We start from the raw sequence: 27,194 nt of genomic DNA on the forward strand, positions 1-27,194 counted from the left end.
CCAAGGCTCTAGATGAAATTATAGTTGGATTTTTTCAGACATGGGTCCAAAGCTGGGAGTATTAATCCCAGCTTTGACTAGTGTGTGCAAACATGGAGTACATCTTAGGATCATGACCAACTTCTTTAAGACTTCGAACTAAGCAAGCACAAATAGGGAGCCTAGACAGTACAAACAACTTTAATTTTCAAAATTTTTAAAACTCCATATGAAATGGGTTCTTTGGCTATCCCTCAACTGGCTCAGAACTCAGACAGGGAGAAAGATATGTTTTATTTATACACATATATATATTTTTCTTTCCAACTTTTATTTTACATTCAGGGAGTACAAGTGCAGGTTTATTACACGGGAAAATTGCATGTTACAGGGGTTTGTCGTAAAGATTATTTCATCACCCATGTAATAAGCCTAGTGCCTGATAGGTAGTTTTTCGATCCTCACCCTCTTCCCACCTTTCACTCTCAAGTAGGCCCTAGTGTCTCTTGTTCCCTTGTGTTCATGTGTACTGAATGTTTAGCTCCCACTTACAAATGAAAACATTTGGTATTTGGTTTTCTTTGTCTGTGTTAATTCATTTAAGACAATGGCCTCCAGCTCCACCCATGTTGTTGCAAAGCACATGGTCTCATTCTTTTTCTTATGGCTACATAGTATTTATTCTATGGTGTCTATGTACCACATTTTCTTTACTCAGTGCACCACTGATGGGCATTTAGGCTGTTTCCATGTCTTTATATTGTGAATAGTGCTGTGATGAAAATATGTGTGCACGTGTCTTTATGGTAGAACATTTTATATTCCTTTGGGTGTATACCCAGTATTGTTGGGTTGAATTGTAGCTCTCTTTTAAATTATTTGAGAAATCTCCAAACTGCTTTCCATAGTGGCTGAGCTAATTTACACTCCCACCAGCAGTGGATAAGCATTCCTTTCTTCACAACCTTACCAGCATCTACTTTTTAGTAACAGCCATTTTGACTGGTATAGTATGGTATCTCATTGTGGTTTTCATTTACATTTCTCTAATGAGAGATTGTGCTGAGCACTTTTTCATATGCTTTTTGTCTGCATGTATGTCTTCTTTTGAGAAGTGTCTGCTCATGTCCTTTACCCATTATTTAATGAGATTTTTTTTTTGCTTGTTAAGTTACTTATAGATTCTGGATATTAGACCACTGTCGGAGGTGTAGTTTGCAAATATTTTCTCCTACTCTGTAGGTTGTTTACTCTGATACTTTCTTTTGATGTGCAGAAGCTCTTTAGTTTAATTGGGTCTCATTTGTCAATTTTTGTTTTTGTTGCAATTGCTTTTGGAATCATTGTCATAAAATCTTTGCCAGAGCCTATGTCCAAAATGGCATTTCCTAGGTTTTCGTCTAGAGTTTTTATAGTTCTAGGTTTTACATTTAAGTCTTTAATCGATCTTGAGTTAATTTTTGTATATGATGAAAAGAAGGGATTCAGTTTGAATCTTCTGCATATCACTAGCCAGCTATCGCAGCATCATTTATCGAATAGGGAGCCCTTTCTTTGTTGCTTGTTTTTGTTGACTTTGTCAGAGATCAAATGGTTGTAGATGTGTGGCTTTATTTCTAGGTTCTCTAACCTGTTCCATTGGTCTATATGCCTGTTTTTGTACCAGTACTGTACTGTTTTGGTAGCTGTTGCCTTGTAGTATAGTTTAAAGTCAGGTAGTGTGATGCCTCTAGCTTTGTTCTTTTTGGTTAGGACTGCTTTGGCTATTCAGGCTATTTTTTTAGTTCCACGTGAATTTTAAAGTAGTTTTTTTTCTAATTCTGTGAATAATGTTGATACTTTGATAGGAATAGCTAGAATCTGTAAATTGCTTTGAGAACTACGGTCATTTTAATAATGTTGATTCTTCCTATCTATGAGCATGGAATGTTTTTTCATTTGTTTGTGTTGTCTCTGATTTCTTTGTCTCTGAAAGAAATCAGAGATAAAATCTCTAAAAAAATACATTTATTGATTTGCATATGCTGAACTCACCTTGCATCCTAGGGATAAAGCTTACTTGATTGTGATGAATTAGCTTTTTGATGTGCTGCTGGATTCAGTTTTCTAGTATTTTGTTGAGGACTTTTGCATCTATGTTCGTCAAGGATATTGGCCTAGGATATTGGCCTAAAGTTTTCTCTGTTTTGTTGTATCTCTGCCAGGTATTGGTATAAAAATAATTCAGGCTTCATAGAATGAGTTAGGAAGGAGTCCCTCCTCTTCAAATTTTTGGAATAGTTTCAATAGGAATGAAACCAGCTCTTCTTTATACATCTGGTGGAATTTGTCTGTGAATCCTTCTGGTCCCATGCTTTTTCTGGTTGGTAGGCTTTTCATTACAGATTCAATTTCAGAATTCATTTTTAGTCTGTTCAGGGATTCAATTTATTCCTGGCTCAATCTTGGGAGATGTTATGCTTCCAGGAATTTATGATTTCTTCTAAGTTTTCTAGTTTGTGTGCACAGAGGTATTTTTAAGGTTTTCTAGTTTGTGTGCATAGAGGTGTCTCAGGATTTTTGTATTTCTTTGGGGTTGTTGGTAATGTCTCCTTTGCCATTTGAGGTTGTGTTTGTTTCCGTCTTCTCTCTTTTATTCTTTATTAGTCTAGATAGCAGCCTATCAATCTTATTTATTCTCTCAAAGACTCAACTTTAGGTTTCGTTGGTGTTTTGAATGTTTTTCACATCTCAACTTCATTCGGTTCAGCTCCGAATCTGGTTATTTCTTTTCTTCTGTTAGCTTTGGGGTTGGTTTGCTCTTATTTTTTTAGTTCCTCCAGGTGTGATATTGTTAATTTCTAACTTTTTGATGTGGGATTTTAGTGCTATAAACTTTACTCTTAACACTGCTTTAGCTGTGTCCTAGAGATTCTGTTACGTTGTATCTTTGCTTTTATTAGTTATTAAAATTTTATTATGCTGTGGTCTGAGAGTGTGGTTGGTATAATTTCATTTTTCTTGAATATACTAAGAATTGTTTATGGCCAAGTGTGTGGTTAATCTAGAGTATGTGTTATGTTACAGATGAGAAGAATGTATATTTTGTTGTTGTCGGGTGGACTGTTTTGTAGATATCTGTTAAGTCCATTTGGCCAAGTGTTGAATTTAAGTCTTGAATATCTCTGTTAGTTTCCTGCCTTGATGATCTGTCTAATACTGTTAGTGGGGTGTTAAAGCCTCTCACTATTATTGTGTTGTTATCTACGTCTCTTTGTAGGTCTCTAAAAACTTCTTTTATGAATCTGGATGCTCCAGTGTTGGGTGCATGTATGTTTAGGATAGAGAAATCTTTTGTTGCACTGAACCTTTGTTATTATGTAACGGCCTTCTTTGTCTTTTTTGATCATTGTTGGTTTAAAGTCTGTTTTGTCTTAAATTAGAATAGCAACTCCCACGGTTTTTGTTTTCCATTTGCTTGGTAGCTTTTTCTCCATCCATTTACTTTGAGTCTATGGATGTCACTGCATGTGAGATGGGTCTCTTGAAGACAGCATATAGTTGAATCTTGTTTCTTTATCTATCTTGCCACTCTGTGCCTTTTCAGTGGGGCATTTAGCCCGTTCATTTTCAAGGATAATATTGGTATGTGCTGATTTGATCCTGCCACTGCATTTAGCAGGTTGTTATACAGATTTAATTGTGTAGTTGCTTTACAGTGTCAATGGTCTATGTACTTAAGTTTGTTTTTGTGGTGGCTGGTAACAGTCTTTCATTTCTATGTTTAACACTCCCTCAAGGACCTTTTGGTAAGGCAGGTCTGCTGGCAAATTCCTTCAGCATTTGCTTGTCTGAAAAATATTTTATTTCTCCTTCACGTATGAAGCTTGTTTGGCTGAATATAAAATTCTTGGTTGGGTTTTCTTTTCTTTAAGAATGCTGAATACAGGCACCCAAACTCTTCTGGCTTGTAGGGTTCCTGCTGAAAGATCCACTGTTATCCTGATGGGGTTCCCTTTGTAGGTGACCTGCTCCTTCTCTTTAGTTGCCTTTAAAATTTTTTTATTTCTTGTTGACCTTGGAGAATCTGATGATTGTATGTCTTGAAGTTTGTCATCTTGTATAGTATTTCACAGGGGTACTCCGGACTTCCTGAATTTGAATGTTGCCTTCTCTAGCAAGGTTGGAGAATTTTTCGTGGGCAATATCTTCAAATATGTTTTCCAAGTTGCTTGCTCTTTCTACCTCTGTTTCAGGGATGTCAATGAGTTGTAAGTTTGGTTTCTTTACATAATCTCATATTTCTCAGGGGTTTCATTCAATCTTTCTAATTATTTTTTATTTTCATCTGACTGAGTTGATTTAAAGAACAGTCTGAGCTCTGAGATTCTTTCCTCAGCTTGGACTATTTTGCTGTTAATACTTCTGATTGTATTATGAAATTCTTGTAGTGAGTTTTTCAGCTCTATCAGATCGGTTCGCTTCTTTCTTAAGAACATGCTAGTGGTGATGGGGTGATGAGGCCTATGTACATGTGTGCCAGCAAAGCAATGGGGGAAGGCTATGGGCAAGTGCATGCCAGCAAAGTTGTGGGGAGAGGCTGCAGGTGGGAGAATGTTGGCAGAGGCCCATCTGCTGAAGTTCTCCAATGGTTAGGCAGGGTTTGCTGGCAAAGGAACTATGGTGGTGACACCTGGGAAGAGCCCCAGATGGGCATCTGAGGCTGTGCTCCAAGTGGACACAGCCATGCAGGGACACTGGCAGAGGCTGGCAGATGGGGGACACTCAGATCAGACTGGCCTTGTCCCATAGCAAGACTGCTCTGCTCTGTCCAGGTCCAATAGTCAACCAAGGCCAAAGCCCCCAAAGGAGGTTGTCAAGCCTTGGGGTAGGGGCATCGCAGCCACTCTGGTGCCAAACCCTCTGGGCTCTGCACAGGCTGGTGTCCTATCCCTGCCACCTATCCAAGCAGCTCTCCCATGTCTCAAATGTCCATGGAGGTTGTGAGGTCTTCTGCAGGTAGGATTCCAGAGACCCTGGCAAAGAGTGGGCCACTCCTCAACTATTTAATTCACTCCTTCCCCAGGAACTTCTCAGGGTCAGGAACAAGTCCTGGTGCTTGGCAGCCCCATGAAGGCTTCCCAGCTTCCTCCTACTTCAGTCCAGGGTCTGTGTGCTCCTTCCATACATTCTTAATGCCTTCCTTCTGAAGATCCTCTCAGAGTGTGCCAGTCTTCTTGATGGTCTGATCTTTCAGTAGGAAATGCTCTTCCTGGCTGTGTCTACTCAGCCATCTTGGCCCTTCTCTACTGAGTTTTTTTTTAACTCCATGGGGAAATTCCTTATCCTTCACAGACACTAATGCAACCCCTAACTACTGCAGATCCTGCTGCTAGACTGGATGTTCCTGATGGTCTCTTCTTTCACCACGTTGCTAGCATACAGATCACAGTTACTGAGCACAAATCAATTTAAATGGCATTTAAGGAATGAAAACTTTCAAGCCTACCACTACTAACTCTCTCACTGTTAAACTTTTTGTATATGACCTACAAGAAAGTTGGGGACTCTTTATAGCAGCTGTTCTCAAGGTGTGGCCTCTGGGAGACCATTGAGATCCTTTCAGAGTGAGTTTGATTCAAAACTATTTTCACAATCATATTAAGATGCTATTTACTTTTTTTTTTTTTTAAATCATGTTAACATTTTCTCTGATGGCACAAGAGCAATGATGGTTGTTTAGCACAGATGAAGGCAATGGCACCAAACTGTCCTACCAGTCAATGCCATGAACTCACAGGGTATTTGAAAAAGACATTTTCACTTAAGAATATAATTGGTGAAGCCATAAAATTAATAATAATCTTGGCCCTTTAATATACATTTTTAAAATACTTCTGTGACAAAATGTACATTACACATTGTTGCTGACTGAAGCACCATGAGTGCCTGTCTCAAGGAATAGTTTCTGTGTAGTTGTTTGAGTTGTGCACTCCATTAGCAGCTTTTTCTGCAGAATACTATTTTTACTTGAAGAATGACTGACAAATTATAGTTATTCAGAGTTATTAATCTGGCAGACATTTTCTTGAAAATAATGCAGTGAGCCTGTCACTTTAAGAAAAGCAACAGACTGTATATTTGATGTTAATGTTAAAATCCAAGCTTAAAAATGACAATTCAAAAAGATTATTTAACACTGTATGTTTGATAGTTTCCCAGCAATTTGAAGGCATTTTTATGAGTTTGATGGTGATATTCTCAAATATGATTTTTTGATAGTACATAGTAAAATATGTCAACTTTGGAAAGAGGTGCATAATACAGTGCATCAATATATTTCAAACGACCAATGAATGTTACAAAATCCATTCAAAGCATTAGACAAACCAATGGACTTTATGTAACAGAGTACAAAAAGTGTACTAATATGGTTTCAGATTCTACATGGTTAACTAAACTTTAAGAATTACTCCTTGCAAGTTTTAGTGGAATATCAAAGAATAATCTCAATTATCTGAAAGTCTATCCGATATTCCTCTTCTTTTCCATCTATGTATCTGTTTGAGGATACATTTTCATTCCTCAACAAAACAAAACAAAACAAAACAAAACAAAACATCACCAAACCTTAAATAGAGAAGCAGCTATGAGAATCCAGCTGGCTTCTATTAAAGCAGACATTAAAAAGGTTTGCAAAAATGTAAAACAACGACACTTGTTTCCACACATTTTGTTTTCAAAAATGTAGTTTTTCATAAAAATGTTACTTATGTTAACATGTAATGGATTCATTGTTGTTGTTTTTGAATAAATCAATAAATGTCTTAATATTTTCATCTTTAATTTCTAATTAGGTAATTATCAAAGTAGAGATAACAAGGATTTTAAGAGTTTAAATGGGTCTGAGACCAATATATTTGAAAACTACTGCCCTGACGTATCAGATTTTAGTCCATTGGTGTCTTGTCATCTTTTAAAAACGGATTCATGCTTAACGAATTGTTTTCAAAATATATTCATTGTTACATAGATTCCTTTTTATTTTTAGTTTATATTAAGAGTAAGCAATTCTAAGGAGAAAGGAAAGGGAGAGTCAGAGATAGAAATCAGAATATTTAGGACTTGAAAGGGTAGGAAATTCCTGAAGTGATCTAGCTCAGCATAGGTTAAGGGGGCACACTGAATAGCATACACACAGAAGAGACAGTTTGGAAATTAGCTTTATTTCAAAAGACTTAAAAAAATCATATTCACTCCAATTTGATCCTGTAATCTAATAGCTACTAAAAAAACTAAGAAGGATTATTAAAGAATCACAAACTTACCTATGCAATCTCCATTTGCATCCTGCTTATAACCCATGTTGCATTCACATCGGTAGCTTGAGACAGTTGGTATACAGCGTCCATTTAAACAAAGGTTAGCATGATGCTTACAGATATCTATTGTCTGGTTCAGAATTGCTACGGAAAATTAAAGCACAATTATATTTAATCATTACAACATGCATTACTTTTCTGAATTGATTTTTAAAGGACATTTAATAGTAAATTAATTAGATGTATATCAGAAGCTCATGATATTTTATATTTTATTAAAACTTTAATGTGGAGAATCTAAAAAATATTACTGAGACACATGGTTGCAACTTGTATTTGTTAAGTTACAGATCTGAAAATGCTGCCCTTAATCATGTCTTTTTAAAATTAGAGGAATGTTCTACCATACATTTGAGTGCTTTCCATTTCTCCTTTGTAACTCTGCTGAATATTCAGATATAGCAAATCGGCAATATGCCAAAAAGAATAAACATATCACTGTAGGACATCCTTAAATATTATTAGCAAGAGAGGGCTTTTAAAAAGAATGACGTTAAATGTCAAGCACACAAATGCCAACTCTGGTCTGAAGCCCAAGGTTTTCAATTTCTTAAGCAAATTAACAAAAAAGGGTGAGGAAAAGAAAGATATGTAAATTACAATATTTGGATCTGCACAGAGCAAGACATTCAGTTTATCTTAGTGGAGAAATGCTTCTGGAAAATAATTCAAGGGGTGCATGAACAGGGCAGCTTTAAACTGCCAAATGAAATACATTGGAACCAAAAACATGCTTTTTGGTGGTGTCAACTGGATTGTAGTATTACTGGGCTCTCATAGGTATTTTCAAAGACCTGGGTCACACATTCTTTTCTCTAATTTAACAGAAAGTTTACAGAACAGAAAAGTATATTTTCCTATTACATTTTCCCAAATTTAGTATTACTACGTATCAGACCCTGAAATAATTTTCCCTCTGTCTCTGTCTCTCTCTCTCTCGCACACATACACACACACACACACACGTGCAAGTGTGTTCATATAACCCTTTTGAAAAATTAAAATTATGTTAGATATTATAATATCACTTGAGGCAGGAAACTAAAGAGTCCACAGGAAAACTGACCACTTACTTAGTCCAGTGATGATGGGTCCTTGTCCCCCGGCCCCCACACCAGCTCCCCCAACACCAGGAGAAAAGCCATTGCCTCCAGGGATGGGGATGAAGCCTGTCCCTCCTGGGCCATAGCCATTGCCATTGCCACTTGGGGCAAAGCCATTTCCCCCAGTGCCTCCAGGTCTGGAACCAGCACTCCCTGGAATCCCTCCCATTGGAAGTCCATCCATGCAAAGTCTGCGATATTCCTCTAGAAGAAAAGAAAGTTGGCATTAAGCACAGGTGAATGTCTTTCTGCATAACAAAAGCAACTGGTACACTGTACCAGGTCACTTTGGGTTACCTATACTACACAATATGATTAAGTAGGTTACTATCTCAATACATGTTTCTAATGCTGGCAGTAGCAAGAAAAAGATGTAGAAGTTTTAGAAAAAAACTTAAAACCTATATTGTCACATTCTTTTAACTGAGTTGCATAAACAATCATTTACATGTGCATTTTTATTTTATGCACCTAAGTGCAACTCATAAAATTCCAGACATAATTATAAATACAGAAAATTTACTTGAGTAGATAAAAGTTAAAGCTTTATGCTAATTCATTCTATATGTCTGGTTTTACTTACATTCTTATCAGCATTATACCTATACATTTTTCCTATCTATTTTTTTTTCAGGAGGTTAGGTATTAATATTGCTCCAGAATGATATTTTTTTCTAACTTGGATTTTAATGGTAGACAATATCAAGTAAGCTTTAAAATCTGCTCCTTTTTGTCCAAGTGACAAAGTTGAGTAAAGAGAAGCAAGAAGATAGCAATTGCCTTATTGTCTTAACTGTTTGCAGAGTTAAGGCACTATATCAAAAGGAATAAAAGTTATCAACTATATATTACCAGTGGAACTAGGATAATCCAAAATTATTTACTAGGCATTAATTCTGCCCTTTTTTGTCTTACTAATAGATTTTGGTATTTTATGACTTAGAGATTTTGAAAGAACGATGAATGTGTCATGATGTCTTTTCTGATAACAGTACATATTGGTATAAATATCTGTAAGTATATATGAAAAATTTGATTATTTTTCACGTTTTTAATTCAATGAGAAAATGATAATAGAATTGAATATATTAATATATCTTTATGTGAGAAACATTAATTGTACTTTACTACTCATATTACACGTAACAAGAGGAACTACTTCTCATTAACCCTAATTTCCCAATACAGCATCATTTATATGGCAGTCACCATAGCACAATTAATGAGAAGTGTCATCATACTCTTGTATGATTAACTTTCAAGATCATGAGAAGAGAGGAAATATCTTCAAGGACTGAGACATTATAAGCTGAAGGTATTCCTGAAATAAAGTATAAATGAAGACAGAGCTTTCTTCTTCATAGATATTTGAGCTCTGGTATTTGAGCTCTGGATGAAAGATCAGGAGGTTTAAAAACTGAATTGAAATACTAATATTCAAAATAATTTAAAAAACAACACTTGAACAAAAACAAGTCAAACAGCTTTCAGGTATTTGTCTGATGTTACTAAATCGCATATTATCAAAATTGATCCTAAATAACAATGGTATCTCATTCCCCACAAAAACACTCAAGTCATATTGAAAACACACGAAGGGAAACAAATATGACTTGACTTCAAGGAGAAGAGCAAAATATATACATATATTTTTGAGACAGGGTCTCGCTCTGTCAGTCAGGCTGGAGCGCAGTGGCATGATCATGGATGGCTGTAGCCTCGACTGCCCAAGCTCATGTGATTCTCCCACCTCAGCCCCACAAGTATCTGGGATTACAGGCATGCACCACCAAGTCCAGCTAATTTTTGTATTTTTTGTAGAGACAGGATTTCGCCATGTTGCCCAGGCTGGTCTTGAACTTCTGGACTCAAGCAATCCACCTGCCTTGCCCTCCCAGAGCGCAAAATACATTACTGTTACTAATTTTCCTAACAGTGTCTGTGCCGAGGAGACTAACAGCCAGCCACGTACCAGAACCTCTGACAGGACAGGCTTCAGGAATGGTTCCGATGCCCCAGCAGCGGCCAGGCTCACAGCAGCACTGCATTTTCGTCATTCTCCCTGGGAGCTCTTGTGCACAGCGGCCATTCACCAGGCCCGAGAAACACATGCCTGTTCTCTGATCTGTGCATGTATAAATAAAACAGATGATATGGCAGAATTACCTCAGGTTCTTACAACAATCACTGTACATGAGATGAATGTAGGTGAAGTGACTCATACCACTTAATCTCTATTATCTATTCCTTTCTTCACTCTCTTAATTTCTCAAACATTCATTGAGCCAGGGACAGAACAACGAAAGACGTGGAGCAGATAGGAGGACAGACTGCAGTAAGAAGCTAAAGTCAGGCAATTCTGAAGCTTGAAGGAAAGCAACAACCCAGTCCCAATCCTCAGCCTGGAGATGCGCACTGCTGTATGTCACTGTGATTTTGTGGTTGTCTGTAATGCAGCAATATCTGACTGCTTATTTTATAAAAGCTGATCAGACGCAACCTGCAACAGTGACATTTGAGAAGGCAGCTGACTAAAATGAGGGCAGGAGCCACAGAAGTATCTGAGGAAAGAGCAGCTTCTGAGGAAGAAGAGAATGTGCTTCATGTGTGTGAAGAAAGATGGGCCACTATGACTAGAGAACAGCATGCGGAAGGGAAAGTGCAGGAGCATGAGCTCAGACAGACAGCAGAGGCTATCATGGGTGGTCATATAGGCCATTAGGAAAGGACCTTGGGATTTCATTTGGATTTCGAGTGGAGGGTTTGGAGATTTCCTGGATGGTTACAATGAGAGAAGACAATGGTTTACATTTTTAAGAAGATCTCTTTGGCTGCTATGAGAACTGACTGTAGCGAGAGCACAGAGACCAGTGAGGAGGACACTGAAGACATTCAGGTGAGAGATGATGGTGGCTTTGATGAGGGTGGCAGCAGTGGAGATGATGAGGCTGAGCAGAGGGCAGACATGTTTTGAAGGTACAGCCAATGGAAACTTGCTTGGGTGTGGGGTATGGAAGAAAGAGAGTCTTAGACATTTCCTAAGTTTTTGACTTACACAGCTGAGATGGGCATGGCGAGGGAAGAAACAGGATTAGAGAACACAAGACAAGGCTCCTCTTTAAAACATGTTATATTTGGAATGTTGAATAAATGAGCCTGGAATGCAGAAGCATAGTCAGGTTGAACATATATATCTGTGAATTGTCAGTGTATATATGTCATTCTAAGCCAGAGCCAGATGAGACAGTTTCAAGAACTAGGGAAAACTGATTGTGCCAAACTAGATATTGAGAGGCAAAATAAGGTGACCACTCAGAGGTAAGCACAGTTTGGCAGTACTTCTATGGTAAAGAGTCTGTGCGTTATCCAGTAGGATTTGATGTAAGGAAGTGACATGATCAAATATGACTGTAATAGAGGTCACTCTGACAGCAGGATACACAATGGATCAAAATGAACAGATAAAGGCTAGAAGACAGGTTATGATGACTGCAAAAGACTGCATAAAATGCAAAGTTGCATAGGGATAAATTATCAATATCATCTGTAAACTTTATGGGTTATAACTGAAACTGCCTTTATAGTAACCAATGAAAAAAATTGTGAGCTTAATTAACAACATATTATTCAACCGTATCAAGATGCTTTCAAAGTTGTTTTGTCTATGATCACAAGAAGAAAGATGTACCACAGCAATCAGGATCTGCATATCAATAATGAAGATGAAACTGTTAATTGCTTATAATTCCATTAACAGGTAAAGTTAAAATTTTTAGCACTGGATACAGAGTTTAAAGTAAGCACATTATGTCCTCTAATGGCCCATATATACCACACCTCAGATTGCTTTTAAGCTATCATAAAATAAATGAATTACCTTTAAGATACTCTGTATAAGAATCAAACACCTCCTTCTACTTCTCCCCCAAAATCCCAGTATGACCCAAAACCGAGCACTAAATGTGATGTATGCACACATACTTAAAAGGCACTGCAGAAATTTAAAAAAACTTGAGTTGGATTTGGACAGGCTGTCATTAGGAATAATTTCACAGCTAAGTTTCTATTCCTAAGAATAATCCAAGGAAACAATTTTTGGAATATTCATTTTATGAACCCGAAGTATCATATACTACCTCCTCAAGGCCAGGATGTAAATTAAAATAAGAAAGTTCCAAACTCTTAACAATAATCACTAACATTATAAAACACAATCAGTGCTACAAGTTAGGATGAATCTACTTATCTCTTCAAGGCTTCTACAAAAAGGAAGTTGTAATATAGAATTTGAAAACAAAACAACACAAAACAAAACCATAGCCTTGAGTCAAGAGACCTAGTTTTACATTCAAATATTATTAATTGTTTGATTTTCAACCATATTTAACTCTTCTTCTGTACAGAACATGGTTGGTGGGAGAATGAAATAAAACAACATATGCTCTATTTCTTGCAGCTTTCATGGTGAATTAGCTACCCTGAATGTTCCTCTCAATTAAAATATCCTGGACAAAATGTGAAAAAATATTTAAAAATACATCATCCAGCTCGCATGAAATGAAGGATAAAACAGAGTCCCCAAATGAGGTGAAATGAGAATCTTAGGAGGTATTTGAACAACTAATTTCACCTTTAGGCTACTATTAAACTCTGGAGACTGTGAATTTCAACTCTGATAGTTTCACAGGGCCCAGGGCATAAGACATAAAAAGCCCAGATTCCACTCTCCCCCAATACATAACAGAAAACTCCCTCATAAGGTAGGGTTCCAAAGAGCCATATCCTTAGTTTATGGATATAGTATACAGATAAGGTAATGGAGGCAACAAAGAAACTTGCCTGTGTCTACCTTGATGCTGTGTGGAGGAAAAAGAAAGATCTCTCCTAAGAATCCGTAACCAGATTCTTCCTCACATCAATAGCTTTGATGCCTCAATTCATAGTAGGTTTTTGGTCTGAAGAACTTCAAAGGAAGTATATAATGTAAAGAGGTTCTCAGGTTAGAGATACTCCAAGCAACTCACAAAAGCCAACACAATTAGAGGACTTAATATTAATGAAAGTCTCAAAAAATTCTCATAAAGTTCCAAGAAAAAAGAGCTGCTAACAGGAAAATACATTAATAACACACTAAGAAACAAAAACTAGTTAAGTAACCAGTATATTTTTGATACTGAAGTGGTCAGACCAATTCTGACAATTATTATTTTAAATTATTAATAGTTAAATATTAATTAATAACTAAATTATATTTAATATGTTTAAAGCAATTCAAGTCTGAAGATATGAACAAGGGGAAAAGGTCCACAAACAATGAATAGGAACAGACTTAAAAGAGATCAAACTTCTATAAATGAAGTGAAATAAAGTATCTGACAAATACATTACACAAGTGTATTGCACATGGATAAAGAGAGAATTACTGAGTTGGCAGATATATATGAATATATTATCTTCAATTAGCACATAGAGACAAAGAAATTGAAATGTTAAAAAGAGGTTAAGAAATATGAAGGTGAGAATGAAAAGCTATTTAGATGTACACCTGTGTACATCTGATATGGTTTGGCTGTGTCCCCACCCAAATCCCATCTTGAATTCCCACATGTTGTGGGAGAGACCTGGTGGGAGGTAGCTGAATCATGGGGGCAGGTCTTTCCTGTGCTGTTCTTGTGATAGTGAATAAGTCTCAAGAGATCTGATGGTTTTAAAAACAGGAGTTTCCCTGCACAAGCTCTTCTCTTGTCTGCCACCACGTGAGTCGTGCCTTTCACCTTGCACCATGATTGTGAGGCCTCCCCAGCCATGTGGAACTGTAAGTCCAATAAATCTCTTTCTTCTGTAAATTGCCCAGTCTTGGGTATGTCTTTATAAGCAGCATGAAAACAGATTAATACAACATCTAATAAGAGTACTAGGAAGAGTAATAAGCAGAATGGGAAAGAAGCAGTATTTAATGGATACTAACTTAGAACTTTCTAACAATGTTGTAAGACCTCAGATGTAAGAAGTCCAATACATTCAAAGTAGGATAAATAAACAGAGATACACAATTAGCCATACCACTGTGAAACTGCAGAACTACAAAGGTAAAGATCTTAAAAATAGATGGAAAAACAAGACAGATCACCTGCTAAGAAATGGTATTTTTAAAAAATCAATTGCTGACTTTTTAGCAGCACCAATGGATGCCAGAACACAATGAAATAATATCTTAGTATACTCTGATAAAATAACTGTCAACTTAAAATTCTGTACTGTGATACATCATGTTTTCAGAGGGCAAATTAAAGTAATTTTCAAGAAAACAAAACCAGAGTTTTCTACCAAGAGTTTTTTTGATAAAGAAAATGTTGAAAGAGGTACTTCAGGCAAAAGAAAAAAGATCTCAATTGAAGGTTTGAGATGCAGGAAGAAATGATGAGTAAAAAATATTAAATCGGTGGGTAAATGTAAATAAGTACTAACATATTAAACAATAATGATTAAGTTGTCACATATAAGGAATGGCATTATACTAGATTTTAAAAAGTTGTCTGGGGAAGATCAAAGTTCAATCACTTAAATATTCTTTTATTGTTTATATATAGCTAAACATACAGGTTAACTTTAAATATGCATCTTAAAACAGCTAGGATAGCCACTGAAGCAACAGAAATAAAGTATATAACTTCTTAACAAATAGAAGAAAGAGAATCGAGTTCATGGCAGCAGGTCGGGGGGATCCTGAACAAATCTAAAAGAAACCAAGAAAGGAGAAAAAATACAAAAAAAGCAAGATAAGTAGGAAGCACAAGGACTACGGTAAAAATAAAAACAAGTATATCAGTGCTATAATAAATACACATGGATTTAAATCTCAATTGAAAAGAGAAAGACTTGCAGACTGTAAAAATAAAACAAAAGATAGATATAGGCTGTTTAAAAGAAATGCATTTAAAACATAAGGAAGAGGAAAGATTGAGAGGAAAAATACATAGTAGGTATATACTTAAAGCTTCTGCTACCAGAAGCTTTATTTTTTGGTTTATTTTGTGATACAAAATAAACCAGAGTATACTAAGATATTTTGTGATACAAAATAAACCAAAAGAAAATATTTAGAAATAGACCAAAAATAAAGAAAAAAATTAGAGTCAATACATAGTTTTAAAAAGGTTCAATTCACCAGGAAAATATGGCAGATACTTTTAAACATTTATCACTTATAGCGTAGCATCAAACTATACAAAATAAAGATTTACTAGACTACATGGAGAAACTGAGAAATCTACCTCCACAGTGGAATATTTACATGACTTTTTTCAGTAATAGATATAGTAGACAAAATTCTGTAGGTACAAAGAAAATTTGAATAGTACAGTTAAGTTTGATCTAATGGATATATCTACAATCTGGCACCCATCAATTAGAGAATACCCATCTTTTTCAAGTCCACAGGGAAGATTTATAAAAATAAATCATTTGTTAAACCATGAAGTAAATATCGTACCAGAATATTTCCAAGAATTGGTATCAACTGGTAATATTCTTGGACCACAATGTATGAAATGAAGTTGGAAATGAGTAACAAAATAAACAAGAAAACATCCTATACTTCTAAACAACTCATGGACCAAATACAGTATCACATTTTATACATAAGGTAATATGTATAAAAATGCTGATATGGTTTGGTTGTATCCCCACCCAAATCTCAACTTGAATTGTATCTCCCAGAATTCCCACATGTGGTGGGAGGGACCCAGAGGGAGGTGATTGAATAATGGGGGCCAGTCTTTCCCATGCTATTCTCATGATAGTGACTAAGTCTCACAAGATCTGATGGGTTTATCAGGGGTTTCTGCTTTTGCTTCTTCCTCATTTTCTCTTGCCGCTGCCATGTAAGAAGTGCCTTTCGCCCCCTGCCCTGATTCTGAGGCCTTCCCAGCCATGTGGAACTGTAAGTCCAATTAAACCTCTTTTCTTCCCAGTCTCTGGTATGTCTTTCTCAGCAGTGAGAAAACAGACTAATACAAACGTCAAGCAAAATGTTGCAAGTACTTATCAGGAATCCATTCTATACCAATCCCCAGACTTTGGGAGTATGCAATGATATTGAGAGGGGTTCACAAATGTGTATTTACATTGAACACTGCAATGTAACACTTCACAGTTTATTGGCACTACCATGATTCACATTTATGAATATGCCACTATAGCTAATAAAATCCAAATTCATTTACAATTATTACTAAATACCCAAGAACATTTTCATTATGTATGCTCTCACGAATATTAAATTATCATAATGTGGGGATCTGAAGTACATTTTTTATGTTAAAGAGAGGTCTTTAAATTAAAAAAATTAATAACTGGCCAGGCACAGTGGTTCACACCTGTAATCCCAGCACTTTGGGAGGCCGAGGTGGGTGGATCACAAGGTCAGAGGATAGAGACCATCTTGGCCAACATGGTGAAACTCCACCTCTACTAAAATACAAAAAATTAGCCCAGCGTTGTGACACGTTGCTGTAGTCCCAGCTACTTGGGATGCTGAGGCAGGGTAATCGCTTGAACCCGGGAGGTGGAGGTTGCAGTGAGCCAAGATCACGCCACTGCACTCCAGCCTGGCGACAGAGCAAGATTCTGTCTCAAAGAAAAAATAATAATAATAATAACCATTGTTCTACACAGTTTGGAAACCTCTGGTCAGTCCTATATGCACTGAAGGAAACTAAGTCATAGGTGAGAGGGTGGAGAGGCAGCAACAGAGGACTGCAAAGTAAATTGTAACTTTTTTCATAAATTCTACAATTAGCCTTTTCTAGTAACAAAAAGGAGGCAGGCAACCTACTTCTCATTCCTTGAGCCAAAACCTACCAGGATGAGACATACACTGGTGTAGCAAAGGTCTCCAAAAAGGCATATTTCAAAGCAAATCAGAGGCTAGGAATTACCACTCTCTCCTTTGTATGAAATTTCATGGCCCTTAGAAAGCACTGTATTAAAAAATGTATCATGTGGAAGAATATTTGAAATAAAAGAGAGGCACCTGTTACAAATGAGTTGTCTAGGCACACTATTCCTTGAAACAGAGAATCATTAGGGGCAAAGGCAGATGAAAGCCTGTAAAAACAAAGTCTTTCTAATGCTTGCTATATGTTTAACTGTAGAACCAATGTGTCCTAAGTAATGAAAACAAGTCTATTCCTCTAATCATTTTCTATCTCCCTTACTACATTTCCTGAACAAGGCTTACAAGGAGTCATATTTATAGTCACACTGAGAAACAGGAAGTAATTCATCTCCTCTGATTAAAATATAAATCTATCTTGAAACCTAATAAAGGTACACTTATCAGAGTTTGTTTCATAGCTTGACATTTAGTGTAAACTTGATTTACAATGTGATGAAAACTTGGCAAAAATTGGGGACTGTAAATCAAAATAAATGTCTCCTGTGGAATGAGGTTTGCTCATTAAAAAATGAAGAGTTCAGCCAGAAAACACCAATGAGGTTGGCCCAGGTCAGAACAATAGTGATAAACAGTAGGTGTTCGGTAAATAGTAGCCATTGTCTCATGCTTGTCTCCTGAGACTGGATGCCTGCACTCACCTCTTTGATGGTCTGGTTCCAGCCTGGGTTCCCCTTGATTGATTCTGTGGATTCTTACTATTCCTAAAATACGTTCATGTTTACATTGTTTAAGAGTAACTATAGAACTAGGAGCAATGAAAAGGAACCACTGTGGATCCCAGGTTTATTTCTTCCTTTAAAATAGTGAATGACGGGCTTCTTCTTCAAGAAGTAAGGAAAACTTCTCCTTCTAAGACACTTCTTCCTTTCTTAATTAAAACTGATATCCTCATACTCTTTCATTTCTGGTTCCCTCTTTAGTTAAATAATTTTAGGATTTTTGGGTTCTCCAAGTGTTTTGTTTCAAATGCACACATGCATGTGGAATCAACACCCAGCGTTACATAGAGTGCTGTCTAATACATAAATAATTCTGTACCTTGCCCTTTTCTTGAAAAAGGAAAAAAAAAACATATACTGGTCATCACTTCTGCCTCAAACTTTCTTTTCTATTGGTATTACATTTTTTCACATTACGTTTTCAGGTTTTGTTTTTTCAAGAATACTCCACAGCAGTATTGTGCACTAACACGTTTGGAAAGCTTGAGGAAATGCCTTAGTATGCTGCAGCACCATCATATTACTGGAAGAATTTCTAAATGCTTAATCCCATTTTCTGAATTTAACTGGCACTTTTGGGTCCCTGTGCTTAGGGTCCTTTCTCACCCTGTGAACACAATAGCAGCAGACACATTATCCTGCACACAGAAGTTGCTCACTGCTCTTTGCCAACGCATTATTTATTGCTGGCTGCCAGCCATTCTTCTGTGCCTATACAACAACGTGCAAATTAGGTATTAATCATTCCTTGGACATGACCATGACAGTTACTTCCAAAATGACTTAAGGCTTATTAAGTAGTGCTATTTAAAACGCTTTTTAGAGAAATATTATTAGGTACGTTTTAACTCCTTTTTTTTTTTTTGGAACTGGCACATGTTAGTGCTCTATGCTAAAAAAAAGTTCTTTCCTGGATATTTAAAAAGATGAGTAAACACACTAGATAGATTTGACTTTTATATTTAGTATACAATGAAAGCGGAAAATTATCGTGTCTTATAATTAAATTGCCTGGTTAAACTCTCCTACCATGTGAAACTGTTTTCCAGCACACAAAAGAAATAGGATCAAGTTTACCGATGCCCTGTCATGTGGTATACACTCAGAATATCTGTGTTAACTAGAATAAGGAATTAAGACAACATTCAGCAAATGTCACTTTCAGCACATGTGAGCTCTCAGAATCAAGCTGCAGATAACACGCAGTTTAGTACTAAAAAGAGCTCTAAGTTCATCCAACTCTTTATTATTAGCATACATGTGGTTAGAAAATAAATAGCATGGAAATATCTCCAACATATATAATTCAACCAAATAAATTCAATCTGAGAAAATGCAGACTCAGAATTTTAGAAATCAAAGATCTCGTACACATTAAAATGTTAGATTAATTTTTTTCTCATGTATGGAAAACACATACTTATTCCAAATGTAACATAGTTATTCAAAACATTTTTAAGCTGCTTACTTAATTATAACACTGGTTTTGTAATTCTGGAGAGCCATTCTCCCTTCCCTAGAGACTTCCTTTGTTCCTAGTGTTCAGGATGTTGATAGTGAAATGAATGGGACTCCTGGTTAGTGCAGGACTTAGCTTTCCGAACCTCAAGTTAGCTCTTGTTTTATGAGCATCCAGGACCATAATTCAGTGGCACAACATCATGTCCAAAGAGATGCCAAAGGCTGCAAGGCCGCTATAATCAACATGAAGTTCTTACATTCAATATCATCTCATTCATTCATTTGTTGGTTTTCCTATTGATTCAGAAAAGATTTACTCAGCACAAACTTTTATGCAAGATGCTTATTACATAAAGCCCAGGGTCCATGAAGCTGCATAAGACAGGGCCTAACGAAGCCCACAGTCTAGCCAGTGAGTAACGCACCTGTGACAATGCAGTAAACCCTAAAATGAAGCAAATGAAAACATGTTTCATTTTTTGAAATGAAATATTTCATTTCAAAATGGTGGGGCTGATTAATTTTGCCCAATAAGAAAATGCAGTTTAGGTGAAATGGCTGTAAGGAAAAGCGATACTGGCCAGAGGTCATGGCTCATGCCTTTAATTCCAGCACTTTGGGAGGTCAAGGCAGGTGGATTACCTGAGGTCAGGAGTTCGAGACCAGCCTGGCCCACACAGGAAAACCCTGTGTCTCCTAAAAATACAAAAATTAGCCAGCGTAGTGGTGGGTGCCTGTAATCCCAGTTACTCAGGAGGCTGAGGTGGGACAATTGCTTGAACCCAGGAGGCAGAGGTTGCAGTGAGCTGAGATGGCGCCACTGCATTCCAGCCTGGGTGATACAGCTGGACTCCATCTTAAAAAAACAAAAAAGGAAAAGTGATACCTAATTTGGGACTTAAAGGATGTGCTGGATTTTAATGAGCATAGAAGGGGAAAATCAAGATTCTTCGGGCAGAGGGGTTACTGTTGGCAAAGGCATGGCAGTGTGATCATGTACAACAAGGGAAATACGAGTGTGAGGTGGCAAGTGGTTAGAGATGAGTCCGGAATACAAGTTAGGTCAGGTTGTAAAGGGCTTTGAATGTCCAGGTAGAGACTTAGGACTTTATAACATAAGGAGGCAAGAGATAAAAAGAGTTTATCATAATTTCATGGTAAATCAAAACTCTCATTGAAGAAAACCCACCTTAGTAAATCATTAGGTACGTTGGTCTTATCTGAATAAAATGAGGATTCATGCTTCTTTTCCAATGCAAAACAAAAATATGAATGCAAGTTTTGTTTGACTAGAGAAAGATTTTGAAATATAAGTGAGTAATCCTAAATGGGGAATAAAACACTGAAACTTGTTTTGGCAATTCTGCCTCATAACTAGTTTCATTTCTCTCTATTCTCAGGCCCCCAACCCCGCATTACAATTTGTTCTCAAAGGCCTTCAATTACTCCACATTGACTACCAAATAAAATACATGTGCTGTATTTGGTATTTCCAGAACTTCACAATAATAACCTCACTTCCTTCTCCAGGCATATTTCTTCTAGCAGTATTCTAGGAGACAAGTTTCCTGAAGCCAGGTTCTACAGCACCCAGACAACAGTGTTCAATGACAACTCCCACAGCGACATTTCTCCTAAAGAGTTGAATCTATACCCATTCTAAGCTGATTATTTTGTGTTCGCGTATGCGTGTGTGCATAAACATATTATTTTCCTATAGAGTTCAAGAAAATCAAGCCAGGGGTAGGTAGTTGCACTAATTTTCAACTCTTATAGAAAGCTGACAGCCAAATTACACAGTAGTTCTCCCTTATCTGCGGTGGATACATTTTAAGATCTCCAGTGGATGCCTGAAACCTTGAATGGTGCTGAATCCAACTGCTTTCAATTTGAACACGTTTCTGTTCATATCTTCCACCCACAAGTTTAATTCCTCTTCCATCTTAACTATACTTATCGCACATTGTGGCTGTAACTTTTGCAGTGTGAGGTGCAATAGCAAAACTAACATGAAATTCTTTCTCTTCATTCACAATTTCATGGATAGACTTGTTCTTACCATAGATCTTAACAACCTCAGCATACGATTTCTTTTCTTTCCTTGCTAAGTAGAAAACTTCCACCTTTTCACTTAAAAGAAGTACTTTATGGCTTCTCATTTTATATATATCTGAATTGCTAGCATCAATACTCTTGAGTTCAGGGGCCATGATGAAGTATAATAAGGTCACTTGCACATAAGCACTGCGATACTGTCAGTCGGTCTGATAACTGAGATGGCTACTAAGTGACTAGTGGGTGCGGAGCCTATACAGCATGGACATGCTGGAAAAAGGAGAAGTCACATCCTGGACGGGCTGGTGTGAAAGTTCACTGTGCTACTCAGAATAGTGCACAATTTAAAATTTATGAATTGTTTATTTCTGGAATGTTCCATCTAATATTTTTGAATCACAGCAGGAACTGCAGAAAACAAAACCATAGAAAGTGAAACGATGGATAAAGGGGAACTAGGGTATTAAATGAATCAAACTTACTACGCAGTGAGCCAACTGGCAACAGTAACCCTAAAAAAGTTTATCTGCTCAGTTGTACAGACAATATTTCACGAAAAATGATTTACCTAATGCAAGATAGAAACTCTGATTCATCTGTAAAACACAAACAATTCTCATTCAAAGACATGACATGAGGCTCTCAACAGACATCTTACTTCTCAAGGCAGGCTGTTAGCATGACAGTGAAGAAACCACTCATGCTGGAGGCCCTGACATCTAGCCACAGGATCTCCACAGCCTTAAAGTGGTTAAGTGGCAGTTCAGTGTCACAGTAGCACAGAGGCTGGAGTCAGAGAGGTCAGGATTTGAATCCTGGCTCCATTCATTGGCTGCAGAAGACTGGGCAAGTCACTTAACCTCTCTAAACCATATTTCTTTTATCCGTAAATTTGGAATAACTATCCTTATCACACAGGGCTATTAGAAGGACCATATGACGTATTTATATAGGTCCAGAGCAGGCATATCCTCCTCCACCTCTTAATAAGAATAATAATGAAGAATATTTTATTGGACACTTATTAGAAGAAACTGAAGTGTAAAGAAGATGGTAGCTTGCCTGACTCCTCACAGCTATGAGATAATGAGGTAGTGGAGAAGCCCAGTGCCTTACACATGGTATGTGTAATATCTTAAATGACAGCTATTATTTTTACTACTACCACTGTTTCTTCTATTACTGCTATTACTAGGCTTCTACTGTTATTTATGATAACAATATGGCATTCTGAAGGCAGGATTTGTATCTCTTATGTTCACTGTTAGATGACCTGATATATCAGTACATTTAATCAAATGAATTCAGGCCACAGTCCTTTCATTGGTGGCCTACGACTTCTAGCTTACATCCTTGATTCTGTATTTCCATCTCATCAACTCATTTCTCTTGGGCACGTGAGAATCATCAGGGAATCATCAAGACCTACAGAGATCCTGGCAGTTAGTTGCTGACATACTAACTGCCTGGTTTGGGGAGAGAGAGACACTGCCCAAACTGCCACCCTCTAGTGGACCAAACAACACCATTCTTTAAGTATTGGATTAATTTCCCTAATTCCTGCAATACATGAATCTTTAGTGCCAGTAAAGATAACAGTGCATCTTTTTTCCTCTCTTTTTACCTATTGTCAGCTTGAAATTGGAATGGACTAGGTTAAAAGCTCAGGAAGAGAAATGTAAGAGTAGTTCACTGTGCTGTGATTATGCATCAAAAGACACTTCATAATCTCTATGGTCGCAATAAGACAGACGTCTAAGCCTTGCTCAATAACAGATTACCTTCACCATGACTGTAGCACCATTTCATCTTTCTAAATAAACAAGGGAGAGCATACAATGGTTTTAATTTGAATATATTTAAACACAAAATTAAAGGTGTCTCTTTTGTATAGTAACTATTTTCAATAGAATAAACAAGTTCTAAGTAAATAAGATGTTGATAACATTCATGATTCATAGCAACAGAAGAACCTTTAATTACTACATTCTGTCTCCTAAAGCAGATTTTAAAAAATTTTTCTTGTGCCTTTGTGTCTTTCTTTATTCCCAAAATGACCTTGACAACATAAAACAAACCGAGTTGGATTCTGAAACTGAAGTCTTTGCAAAGAGTACCTGGTCCATCAATCCCTCAATACTGGTACCATTTACATTAAACAACTCATTCAGCCATTTCTTCAATATTTTATAATCGTTGCCATCTTCATACCTGTTTGGGCTGTTTTGTCGTTATAAAGACCCAGTGTATTGAGCCTTCAAAATGCGAGGCTTACCGATGCACCGAGAGCCATCTGTTGAGGTTACATATCCACGTGGACAAACACAAAAATAGCTTCCCACGGTGTTGGAACATTCGCCAGTTTCACATATCCCAGGAATGATGCTGCACTCATCAATGTCTAATCAAGGGAAGAAGGAGAAGATGATTGAGAAAGGCCTTCATTAAATAGCTTTTAAAAGAGATTTTTTTTTAAGAGTATGAGAGCATTCATGGTTGATTAGGTCAGATCATATAACCCTGAAGATACTCTTGTTTCAGGCCCCAAAGAATTTCTCACACATATCTATGGGAACTGAGATGAAAGTAAACTCCCATGGCGGTTAAAACAAGGCCAACTAAAGCAGAACTCTATACCCTTTTTTAAAAATGCAATTTAAATTGGAAATAAGTAAAGATGTCAATGTTTTAGTTTCCATTCTACATCAACTAGGGAATTATCCTACTAGAGCCTTTAAAAAAACACATATACGGATTACATTTTAAAATATAGAATAACTGTATTTGAAAATGGATAACTAATTTTCACACTATTTGAAGCAATGAAGAGTGGCAAATAACTTTTTTTTAAACTTGGCTTCAGGATATGTTTTTGTACTTACATTTGAATATGGGTGTATTTGACATTCTGGGAACAACTTCAATCTAAAATAATACAGAAACATGGTAAAGGGCAAAAACTTGGGAGGCTTTGGGAAGTGTCCAGTTTTCCTATTGTACCTCCCTACATTTATCCATTCAGCATACTCAATGCTGGAAATAGTCTATTTCCTTTCCCATTAATGAAAAGTCTGCTTTCTTTAAAATTTTCCTTAAAGCAGAAAACCCAGTCATTTATGTAAACTTTCAATGTACTTCTCTTCTAGTTCAGTAAGCAGAGAGAGGTGGGAAGTCTAACAAAGCTGCAATTAGGGATAACTGGGAGCTAGTTGCTAATACATTTAAAAAGGAAATGAGTCGTGAGAAAAATCCACCCAAACTCCTGGGAGGTGGCTGTCTTTTTTAAGGAACAGAGGTAGCAAAAGCCAGTAACTAGAAGAAACAACAATAAAAGCCATACATACAGATAATTACGGAAAAGTCAAAGTAAGCTGACTTTTAGTTTTTCTCTTTTCAGTTGCATTTATTCTTTTAAAATGTCCAATAAAAAAGGAAAAATAATTATATTCTTATTATAAGCACACAAAATATGTTTAACCCCACGCTTAAAAAGAAAAAGGTTGCCAATGCCTTTCTTACATCCTTTTATTGGTCTATTCATTATTTTTTCCATTTATTCTGACAAGTCACTCTTGCCTACAAGCTTTATCATGAAATAACTATATGCTGTGTGTTTTCTTGGCATGTTCTTATAAAAAAAGTTACCAGATTCAGACATTCTATGAAATAATATCTTCATTTGAGGCTTAACACTTAGCCACTGAAGGCACAGAGGTACAAATCAAAAATCTACCAATTTCCCAAGACAGATCAGAATTCTAACATGAATTGACTACATGAGGAGTAAATACAAAATGTGGTCAAAGAGCTGCCATCAGACTTAATCCAACAAAATAAAACCATGTGTGCAAAATTAGGACCTGTTGCATCCTGTGTTGCTATCTTAGTGCAGTGCATCTTAATACAACTGAGCATGGATTCAGAAGAGAGATGAAACTAAACAGCTGTACTTTAATTACCACAGAAACTTACCATCACCTCTGGATAAGGAAGAGAAAAAGAAAAGAAAGAAAAGAAGGATACAAGGTAAAGCAAGCATTAAAAAAGTGTAGAACTAAAACTTGCCTTCTCACTCTCTTAACATCTAAAATTATATGAATTATCAAGGTGCTTATGGAGCCCAGGATTTATGCAAAATATTAAACATTAAGAGACTCAACTTTTTCATTTAAACATTGGCTTTTATTTCTAGGCATTTTGTTTCATAATAAACAACTTCCCTATGCCCTAGTCTTAAAACTCTTCATGACAATAAAAAGAATAGAAAATTAAAAGATGTTTGACATTTTCTTTTTTTGGATAAAATAAATCTGGGACATAGAAGAACATGTGGAGTGACATTAAATTTGTGGTTTTTCTGTTAAAAATTTTATTGTGCAAAAAAAAACCTATGTGTTTGACAATTCTCCTTATAATTGAGTAGGAACCGTAAAAGGTTAGCTTCAAAATAATTATACATAAAAGGCTCTCAGGTTTTGTATAAAAAATAGAAATGCTTTTAATTCATTTTCGGGCTAGACACCTACCATATTTTAAAAATTAAAAAATAAGGTGCTTTTTTAAAACAACAATAACAAAATCCCAAAATACTGACCAAAACCCCTGCATTTTAATACAGTGATGCCCAATTGAGATGGAAGAGTTCCCTTGAGCCCCTCACAGGACTTGAGACAGGGATGGCTTGTTTACTTGGCTGCCATGCTCAAACCCTTTGCTGGAGGGGAGCACACAGGTGAGCAGGTGCAGGAGCCAGGATGAGTGTTTCCAGATGCTGGCAGGAACAAACCCCGTACCAGCCCACGGCAGTGTCTAGGTGTTGCTGGTGACCCCCGGTGCCCCAGAAGGTGTGTGTTACAAACAATGCTCTTTTAGCTTTGCCATTCGCACATGGCTTAAATGTTAAAAAGCTCATGCCCAGTGTGTTCAAATTCTTGTCTGGCGTCCAGGGAGAATCAGGTCACGTGAATGAACTGAAGGATGGTGTATGCAGAGGATTTTATTGAGCAATGGAAGTGGCTTTCAGTGGGATGGGGAGCTGGAAAGCAGATGGAGTGGGAAGATTATCTTCCACTGGAGTTTGGCCATCCCCAGCGGAACTCCTCTCCAACCGTCCCCAGCTGAACTCCTCTCCAACCGTAGTCTCTGATGTCCAGCTGCCTCTTCTCCTCTCGACATTCAGATGCTTCTTCTCTCCTTCCTTGCCATGGCGCTCTGTTCCTTTGCCAGTGGAGCTTGGGGTTTTTATGGGTACAGGGTAGGGGATATGGTGGGCCAGGGTGGTTTTGGAAAAGGCAACATTCGGGCAGGAAAACAGGAATTCATGTTCTCATTTAGGGTCGCAGGTCCAGGCTTGATGGTGGAGCCCTCACCAGGGACCCCCACCCCTGTCTTTGACCCTGTATTTCCCTGCCTCTTGTCTGTATCACAATATTTATCCATCAATTTAAATTTAGCATTAGCATTTATGTTCAGAAGGATACATGCATTTGGCTCTTTTGAATATTAGTTCTTCAATACTGTATGTCATAATCAGATTTGGAAGTAGTATATCCACAAA

The 27,194-nt window shown here is 36.9% G+C and overlaps 1 protein-coding gene across 2 annotated transcripts in view; it reads right to left on the reverse strand.

Annotated features, from left to right (window-relative positions):
- The window catches only part of FBN2 (fibrillin 2), a 283,862-nt gene that overhangs the window by 126,675 nt on the left and 129,993 nt on the right, over positions 1 to 27,194 (reverse strand). For both annotated transcript variants that reach the window (XM_024246978.3, XM_054555893.2), the window contains 4 exons: positions 23,913 to 24,038; positions 10,416 to 10,568; positions 8,414 to 8,647; positions 7,287 to 7,424 (listed from right to left, as the gene is read on the reverse strand). In XM_024246978.3, the coding sequence (XP_024102746.2) occupies positions 7,287 to 7,424; positions 8,414 to 8,647; positions 10,416 to 10,568; positions 23,913 to 24,038 (651 nt within the window). The remainder of the gene's footprint in view (positions 1 to 7,286; positions 7,425 to 8,413; positions 8,648 to 10,415; positions 10,569 to 23,912; positions 24,039 to 27,194) is intronic.

The sequence above is a fragment of the Pongo abelii genome, chromosome 4 (assembly GCF_028885655.2).
Source record: "Pongo abelii isolate AG06213 chromosome 4, NHGRI_mPonAbe1-v2.0_pri, whole genome shotgun sequence".
Taxonomy (NCBI): domain Eukaryota; kingdom Metazoa; phylum Chordata; class Mammalia; order Primates; family Hominidae; genus Pongo; species Pongo abelii.